This window comes from Phoenix dactylifera, chromosome 4 (assembly GCF_009389715.1).
Source record: "Phoenix dactylifera cultivar Barhee BC4 chromosome 4, palm_55x_up_171113_PBpolish2nd_filt_p, whole genome shotgun sequence".
NCBI lineage: Eukaryota > Viridiplantae > Streptophyta > Magnoliopsida > Arecales > Arecaceae > Phoenix > Phoenix dactylifera.
The window spans coordinates 12571136-12581051 of record NC_052395.1 but is presented as its reverse complement, the minus strand read 5'-3'; the positions used below and the strand labels follow the sequence as shown (position 1 = coordinate 12581051).

Below are 9916 nucleotides of genomic sequence, written 5' to 3'. Positions count from 1 at the left end.
ACATCAAATTATGAATATTTCTAAGACCAATATTATGCAAAAATAATTTTTCTAAATGCATTATTGTTGGCTATATCAGGATCTCTGTGTATCTGTAGATCATAAGTTGCTTATTTATTTCCATGCTAATAACTTGAGATGTCTCTCATTAATTTGGGCTCTGCGAAGCTGTAGCAACTGACTGTGGCATTGTCAAATTGTTAATTTTATTTGTGTGTGTCATGCGGGGCAACTAAAACTCTTGAAGTCTTCAGTCTTGGTGGTTGGAGCAGGAGGGTTGGGGTCACCCGTAGCTCCGTATCTTGCTTCTTGTGGTGTTGGTATTTTTTTCCACTTACAATTCATATATTTGACTTTGTAGCTTGATAAAAATTTGTGTAAACATTGATTTTACTTATATAACACATTAGTGATCCATGTTTCCCTTTAGTTTCTTTTTTTTTTTTAATTAATTATGTAATATGGCTTTTACTGCATTCCTGGTAATCTTTCGTAAATTTTATTTTCAGTAGTAAAATTTTTTAATATTCAAATTAATTTACTTTATATTTCAACTTTAAGTTTGGACTCTCATTGTAGGTTGCCTAGGAATAGTTGATGATGATATGGTTGAGCTTAACAATCTACATCGGCAGGTATGCAGATGATAATTTTCCCCCATAACATTCTTTCTACTCTTCCATCTCTCATTCTCTTTTCTGTTTGCCTATGTTAGAAGTTTGCAGACATAAATTTATTCCCCTATAGATAGTGTAGGGTTGGCACAAGACAGTCAGACAGATATGGTCAAGCTTATCATTAAAGAAATGAAATTCTTGTGCTATATATTATCATTATAACATAGAAAAAAAGTAAAAGTGCCATTCTAACAAAAAGGATTCACCTGCTTGTTTGCACAGGTATGTGCATGCATAGGCCATGCAGGGCATTGTTACAATTCAAACAGAGAATGGAAAGTATACATACTTTGCCCAAATTTATATTTTCATTTTCCTATGCACTTAAAAGGGTTCAGGGTATTATTGTAATTTAACTGGGCATCAACTGTATCAATGCTGGCTTATGCATTAAGTGGCCTGCTTAATTTACAAAATCCTTGCCCTTAAAACTAAGGGGAAAAAAGGGGTTATTTATAATTTGGACATCATAGTTAACCTCTCAGTTTGCTCTGTCTTTATTATAATGCTGCTAGCTATTCTAGTTTGCTAATATCACTCATTGTGGTGATAATACAAGGTGTCAACTGACTCTAATGATAAAATACTGTTGCTTTCTTGTATCTTGGAACTCTGGATAAATTACATAACATGTTAAATAGTAAGAGTTGCCCAGGATGGACTAAAGGTAGACATCAACTTTAGGTGTGTGGCAGTTAATTTAGGACTGTGGACTCTCTTTTATGGGAATCCAGTTGTTGGAACCCACTATTGGAGAGACACATTTTTCAGGCAATCTATAATTGATGAGACAATATCTTTGATGAGTTATGGCTGAATTATCAAGCTTTCACAGCTGCTGTGCAAAAATCTGATATTGCACAAATATTGGGCTGCCTTGAAGTTCGGGAAAGAAAGAACTTGTTTTACAAATTCTATGGTTCACATGTACTAGATAGTTTTGGGGAAGAAATTTTATATGCTTGGGAGTGGACTTTCATCGGGTTTAATATGGTCTGGGCACTGAAATTTGGGGCCTTGTGCAAATTTTCTGAAGTTAATGAGGAAAAGAATGAAGAGTTGAGGATGAGTGCTCTCTCGCTTTCTCTCATGTTGGTTTAGATTAGGATTATGGTTATGGTTTGTGGAAGGACTACTAAGTGTTGAAATTTGGGTTATGTTTTAGATCTGCACGCATGCCATTTGTAGACCATAATCATTATGTCTCATCCTAACTATTTGGCATCAGCTTTATGACCCCTCATTCATGAAGCATTCCTATTAAGGCATCCTTTGATGCTATTTCGAGCTCTTCCATATCCTTTTTCACAACTTTCATGTTAGGGTCTTCCCCTCCCTTTTCTACATACTTTAACAAGGATTGGAAACATTAAAATAAGGTTAAAGTTGAAACAACATAAAAGGTAAGAAGTATAACTAAATCGTGATTTGAACTAATAATGAGAAAGGTACCATCATGTAAGGACATAAAATGTTCATTTTTGAACAACCATAAGCTCATAAAGTATCATGCTCAATGAACAAACACTATATTTAATTAATTAATATAGTTTTATTTCACCATATAAGTTAATAAAATGTCTTATTTAAGTTATTTTGAGGGTGAGCTTTGGTGCAATGGTAAGTTTGCTCTATTGTAACCTGGAGGTCACAGGATTGAAACATAAAAATAGTCTTTCCGCATGTTGGGATAAGGCCGAATACATTTATTCCTCGCCTGACCTTGCAATGGTAGAAGCCTCATGCACTACACTGCCACTTGTTTGAATTATTTGGCGTGAAAGTATATACCTAAACATAGGCTGGTTGAACTCTATTTGGGTAAGAGATTGTAGGAGGTATCTACTTTAAGAAAGTGGTAGAAGAGATAACTCTAGGTCTTAGCTTTGGAACAACAATATGTGTATTCTGTTTCCTAGGAAAATGAAAATTTAAAGGAGATTGCTGGTTTGCTGTTCTAGAAGTTTATCAGTGATGAATTGGCCATTTTAAAATGCAAAGAAATTTATTAATCATAAAAGATTATAGGCTTATAGCTTTAGTTTGTCAAAACATGACCTAGTTCGGTATAATACTCCAAAGGATTGTACTTCCATGATCCGTATCATATGATTTAGATGTGGGTCTTATCATCTATACTGATCGAGGGTCATTTGGTGCCATTGATCTTGATTGTGCAATCACATTGTGGATTGTAAGATTTTGGCAAGAATCTTTACAACTAAACTGCCCATCTCATCTTGTACTTTGGTTTTCTGTTTTTTAAGAAGCTTCCTTTATATTGTCAACCTTTTTGAATTTAACAGTTTAGCACACTGAAGATATGGGACCATCATGCTACCTGTATGCCACATAATCTCTATGCTTCACAGCTGAACACTTTTGACCCTCGAGGAAATTTATTACAAATTCTCCAACATCCAGTCTCTTTTGCACAGTTTTCCTCTAGTCATATATGGCCTTGTATTTTTGAGTTATGTAGTTGCTCTTTTTGATCACTACATGTCTTCTGTATGACTGACATTTTAATTCAGATCATCCATGCGGAAGCATATGTTGGGAAGTCAAAAGTGAAGTCAGCTGCTGCTGCATGTCGTGCGTATGTAGCAGTCCTTTTCAGCATTATTGAATTCTTTTTATAAGTCTTGCAAAATTATTTCTGACTATTTGACATTTTGTCGTTTAGGATCTCTATATTAATTGATAGATTTAATTAAAAATACTTTACAACTGATTTCTGACATTGTTATTGTTATTCAGGGTTAATTCTTCTATCAAGTTGGTGGAACACCAAGAAGCTTTGCAAGCAGCGAATGCTTTAGATATTGTGAGCAAGTATCCTTAGAAATCTGTAAATCTCAGAAGAAGCAGTACTTTAAAGATGGTCTTAGTGTTTTCTTGTCTTTACAGCTAAGCTATCTTGTTTTCCAAGACTACTGAAATTCTAAAAGATACGATGCAGTGGTAGATGCAACAGATAATCTCCCAAGTCGTTACATGATCAGCGATTGCTGTGTTCTGCTGGGAATGGTAGCAATAGTTTGGTTTGGTCTTCTCTATTGATACTTGAGGAATAGCAGGATATACTACTATTTTAGAGCTCATTGCTTTTTTTTTTTAATATTTTTTTTTTTCATTTGAATTGGTTTGTCTATTGGTTCTTCAAATAGCCATTCAGATCCCTAAAATAATACTTAGCTAAACATGATTTTTAACTTGGAGCTTCAGTACGTTAGATCTAATGCTATGGCTGCATATGGTTCAACCTAGTTAATTGTGTATGGTGTGTTTCTCAAGTCTATCTTTGTGGAACATGGTGCATCTTTAATCAGGAAAACTATGACATGAGACTCATGTTTTGTAGTTATGAAGTTATGAACTTATTATGCAGGAAAAGTACTACATTGGACTTTTATGTTTAATAGTTATGAACTTATTATGAATGCAAAATATCACACTACACTTTGCATGTGTAGTTATGCTGAACCATAATAGAAGGTTCGATTTTGGGGTTACATTTTCTTTTTCTAGCTTAAGAGTGTGATTTAGGAATTGCAAGAACAACTAAATATGTTTTAAAAATCTTAAAAGTCATCATAGAAATAACATTTTTAAAAAAGACAAATAATCATTGTCTTGATTTGTGATAGTGTATTTATTGTGCATATCTTATTATTTTTTGATATACTATTAATCTGTACGTAACATGGAATAACATTAGAGGTGGCACTGGATAGGAATACTTGGCGAATGAGGATCCATGAAGTCAACCCCAAATAGTTTGGAAAAGGCCAACTGATTATAATGATACCATTGATCTATACTTTGGCATTCACATGAAGTAACAAGAATGGATTTGCTCAAATGCATGGATTCAAAAACCTTTGGAATGGGATTGTACCATTGGTATTTTATCGTTTCTATGCAGATGCCTGGATGCCGAAACCTCCATACTAGTATATACTGTTCATATTGGTATGTGCCAGTCTTAGCGGTGCATACTGGTTTGTGCAATGGTTTTTAATTATTTTTAAGGTTGTTAGCTTTGTTACATATCCTTAGGACCGCTACCATACCATTCTGATGGAAAAACAATAACTAAAGTTGTATGTTTGAAGTCATGGCAAATACCCAATGAAACTATGGATTTGTTTTTGTATCTAAGGCAAAATATGACCTGTTTTAGTAGAAGTCATGTGTTTTGGACGAAATTGTTTTCATGTCATCCTTCACAGGACAAAACATACTATTCCATAGATCGATACATACGATAAATATATGAGATTAGAAAGTTACTATTGTCAGATGATATAAATTACTCCTTAAGGAGCTAAGGGTGAGGGTAGACTACATTCTTGTACTCTATTTTCTGATAATAGGGTTTTATAGAATAAATTGTAAGTCCGAGGGGAAGCATACATATTTGAAAGGAAAAGTGCACTGTTGATATAAAGATGCATGATGCATTCATTTCCCTAATGAATTTGAGAATGGGTTCCTCATCTTTACATAAGAAATATAGATGCATTAGAAACCATAGAACGATCACTTCTGGGCCATACTTTGTTCATTACCTATGTTTCATGTATCAAAGTACATATTATGCTAGATTTCTAAGTTCATTCTCTGACTGATCCATTTTTCTTCATGTAGCCTTTGATATCCGGTGCAGCACTTGGCTTGGAAGGGCAGGTAGATTTGCTTGTTATAATTAGAGGTCATGAAAAGCTTTTAATTCAAGAAAATTCTAATGGATTCAAAATTAAGAATTTTTAACATCAAATGAAAACTGTACAACCTTGAAGTAAAATATATTTATCATTTATGAGAATTAATTGCAGCAACCCCATTTTGCAGCTTACTGTCTATCATCATAATGGAGGTCCATGTTACAGATGTCTTTTTCCAACACCACCACCGACAACAGCATGTCAAAGATGTTCTGATAGTGGTGTTCTTGGGGTAGGTAAGTTGATTCTTTATGCTGTTAGATGGTTAATTTCGATCCATCAAATGATTATCCAAGATAGTTCTTGTTATAAACACGAGAGCAACTAGGTGTGGAAATTTGTCCAGTGCCTTTTAATGATGCATATTCTATTTTCCACGTAGCTCTCTTGTATTCATATAGTTTAGACGGTTATTGTGAAGTTCTTTCATGACATGTAATATTTGGGAATTGTTTCAAGTTGGCCCTTTGGCTTATCTGTTGTGTCTCAAAGATGAACACAATTCTTCTTCCCTGTCGATCGAGACTTGTCATGTGCAGGGGAGCTTTGGTTGGCTTGCTCTGTTCGTGTATGATCTTGAATTGCGTAAATATGGTAGATCATCCTTGTTGCCAGCTGTATTTTTAGAGTACATTGTAGGCACCAAGTTTTTTAGAAATCGTCAGAATGGGATGGTATGAGTGATACCATACAGTTCTGGCAGAAGACTGATATTGGTACACTGTCGGTGCAGGATGTAGTATAAAGCTATGGAAAAAATGGGAACATTTCTAAGATAAAATTTGTTACATACAATGCCGATGATGCTATACTGAAACCAAAAGTGTGCTACTGCTAATTATGGTGCAGAAAATAGTGTAAGAAGAAGGTATTGTTTAAGATGATCGAGGACAGACACTTCAATTATGTATGCAAAGTTGTTTATTTGTCTTTATGTGAAGTTGGAATTAGGGGTGATAAACAATTTGGACTGCTTGAGCTCAGCTGGGACTCTGCTTGGAAAAACCTCGTCCTAAATGCACCAAGCTTGAACAGCAACCTAGGCTCAAAATTAGATAAGCTTAGATAGTGGCTGCCGGATCTTAGATAGTGGATACATACATACATACATACATACATATATACATGATGAGAGCATAAAAGTACAATCGTCATACCATCTTAATTAGTATTATAGCTAATCATTAATAATAAAATTAACTAATTAACGTTGTATTTGTGTTTGAGTGCAAGTAATCCAAGAAACCCAATAACATTGGGTTTGAGCCCAACTGTGATTCCAGCCCGTGCCAGCCAGCGTGCCAGTATCTTTCCTTTTTTTTTTTTTTTTTTTTTTTGGTCGAAACGGCATTTCATATCCAATAAATCAAGATTGAGTACATCCTGCCAAGTCAAGAGACAAAAGGCAGTGCAGCAAATGGGGAACGGCTGCTAGACTAGTCCAGATGACGTCCCCGGAGTGACGAGCCACATATGAGGCGACCCAGTCTGCAGCTCGGTTCACCTCACGATATACATGACCAATCTGGACAGCTAACAACTCATGAACTAGTCTGCGAGTATCCCGAATCAAAGGGTGACCATCACCATATCTATCCACTCCCCGTATCCAGTCAATCACCGTGGCAGAGTCTCCCTCAATGCACAGTCTGTCGGCCCCCAACACACATCTCGCATATCGGATACCCTCCCAGGCAGCTCGTAGCTCTGCCCCAACAACCGTCAATCCTGGTGTACTCCGACCGCCAGCTGCAATCAACCTACCATGCTGGTCCCTGATAACGAAGCCCACTCCTCCAGAAGCTCTATCCATAGCCATACCACCATCAAAATTCATCATAAGATAACCAGGGGGTGGGGGTACCCAAGAGAGAGAAGCATACCCAGTCGCTGCAACAGCAAAAGAGGTACCCCAGATATCCCTAGCCAATAAAGATGAATTCGATGAAGTAATCGAAAAGACCTCCGCCGCCTGTGTCATGGCTCTGTCCACCACAAACCTCGGGGCCGACCCTCGCCCCTCAAACAGGCGTCCATTCCTATCCATCCATATATGAAATGCCAGATAAGCTGCCAGAATCCCCTGTCGTGCTGTACTAGGCCTCCTGGTGGAATCCCGCAAGAACTGTAACAAGTCCTCCACTGACTCCCACCTCGAAAGTGAAAGCCCAGATAAGCTACTCCAAATCTGTACAGCCCTAGGGCATAGAAGTAAGACATGATGTATAGTCTCCTCGGAATCCAGGCATACCTCGCAGAACTGTGTCATCCTCAACCCCCGCCTAACCAACACACTCCTGGTCGGAAGGCAGCCCCAAGCCACCTTCCAAAGGAAGAGCGCTACTCGAGGATGCAACCTCAACCTCCATATCCAACCCACGTCAATCTGCCTATCAGGCATCCTACCAATCCGAGCATGAAGATCCCTGGCTCGGACTCTCGATCTACCTGTCGGCTCCCAAATCAGTCTGTCCGGCTCCTCCCGTGATGGTACAGGTAACGCCATGACTCTCGCCGCTAACTGCTCTCCAAACACCTCCCGTATCAAACCCTCGTGCCATCGTTCCTCTCCGGGAACAATCAGATCACATACCTTAAACCCCTGCAGCCTCTCTGTGTCCACCATCGTCAGCATCTGACTGATAGGGAACTCCGTCACCCAGCTGTCCTCGAGTACATCAATGGATCGACCATCACCCACCGCCCATCTAATCGCCGACAGCACCAACGGGCCTCTGGCACAGATCTCCCTCCAGATGGGTGACGAATGACGCCCTGCACGGGTACCAATAAGTAGGCTCCCATATTTGGCCCTCATCAAGGAGGACCACATACTGTCAGGCTCCAATAGAAATCTGGCTGCATGTCGCATCGCCAATGCCTCCTGTCTCAAAATCAAAGAAGTCACACCCAAACCTCCCTGCCTGATCGGCTGGCACACCACCTCCCACGCCATCAGATGAATGCCACCTCTGTCACCCCGCCTACCCCATATGAAGTCTCTGATAAGCCTCTCAAGTGATCTCAACAGCGCCACTGGGAGTATGGAACTAGACATGAGGTATATCGGAATGGAGCTCAAAACTGTCCGTGCCAAGGTAACCCTGCCCATCATAGATAGAGTATGTGTCTGCCATCCCTCTAACCTGTGTCTGAAGCTAGTCTCTAGTGAAAGACAATCACCTCTGCGTAATCGTCGACCCGTGATCGGAACTCCCAAGTATCTTAGGCCACTGTCCTGCTGCCTAACCCCCCAAGATCTCCATAATAGCTGCCTTCACTTGTGGTATAATCTTCGGGCTAAAATGTATCGTTGTTTTAGCAAAGTTGACTCGTTGTCCAGAGGTAGCACAATAGTCAAAAACAATCGATCTAATCACCTGAGCAGCCTGCCTGGTCGCCTGGGCCAGGAGCAAACTATCATCTGCAAATAATAGATGGGATATCGGCCTGGCCCCCCGTACCGGCCTATATGCCTCCAGCCGCTGGGAGTCCGAGGCACCCCGCAAGGCCCTAGAAAGAGAGTCGGCACACATAATAAAGAGTAAGGGAGATAAAGGACATCCCTGGCGAAGACCAACTGAGGACTCAAAGAAATGGGAGGGAGTCCCATTTACCAATATAGCAAAGGAAGGGCCCCTCACACATCCCATAACCCATCTAATCCATGTCTCGTGGAAACCAAAGCTCTGAAGGGAATGCTGAACAAAATCCCAACTCAACCTATCATATGCCCGCTCCATGTCAAGCTTGATCCCCATTAAACTTCTCCTTCTAGGGGCCCTACCAAGGTCATACATAAACTCCTGGGCAATGAGCACATTGTCAGTAATGCTCCGCCCAGCGACAAAAGCATCCTGCTCTGGACTGATAAGCCTGGGTAATATATCTCTCAATCTCACTGCTAAAATCTTTGCCGTTGCCTTATACAATGTGGAGCACAAACTAACGGGGCGATAGTGGCCCTCTTGGGGATCAAAGCAACAAAGGTTCTCTGCCAATCAGATGACATCGCAGCCGTGCGAAAGAACTGCTGGATAGCCTCAATCACATCCTGCCCGACTAGCATCCAATATCTACGGAAAAATATCGGAGGAAAGCCATCCAGACCGGGTGCCTTGTCCCCCGCAACGTATCTTTCCTTCCAGATCAGGTCTCGCTCACTTTTCCGTGATCAACGTCCCAGGCGATAGCGCGTTCGTCCGTGATCCCACGCGTCTCCTCCGACCCAGCCCCTCTTTTTAGCCTTCCATGATCAGCGAGCCCGCATCCCCACCGAGCCAGCTCTCCCGTGCCATGCAAGCAACCAGCCGGCACGTCTCAGACCGCCTTCTGCATCAGGCGTTCGTCCGCGTCACTGCCAGCGCCGTCCCCGCGTCTTCAGCGCGTCCCAACCGCATCCCCACTGCATCCATGCCACGTCCCCGAGCGCCTTCCATCCCGGAACTCCAGCGTCCCTCTTCCGTGATGCAGCAGCGCACGATCAGCTCCCTCCGGCTTCATCCGTCC

General features: G+C 40.5%; 1 protein-coding gene across 1 annotated transcript in view; it reads left to right on the top strand.

Moving 5' to 3' along the window:
- Window positions 1-220: 220 nt before the first annotated feature.
- Window positions 221-9916, top strand: part of LOC103712676 (adenylyltransferase and sulfurtransferase MOCS3-2-like) — a gene marked incomplete at its 5' end in the record, with an annotated part of 80200 nt that continues 70504 nt past the window's right edge. Inside the window, 7 exon segments of the mRNA XM_039126200.1 lie at window positions 221-320; window positions 580-635; window positions 3212-3276; window positions 3438-3512; window positions 3629-3707; window positions 5331-5369; window positions 5535-5643. Of these exon segments, the coding sequence (XP_038982128.1) occupies window positions 221-320; window positions 580-635; window positions 3212-3276; window positions 3438-3512; window positions 3629-3707; window positions 5331-5369; window positions 5535-5643 (523 nt within the window).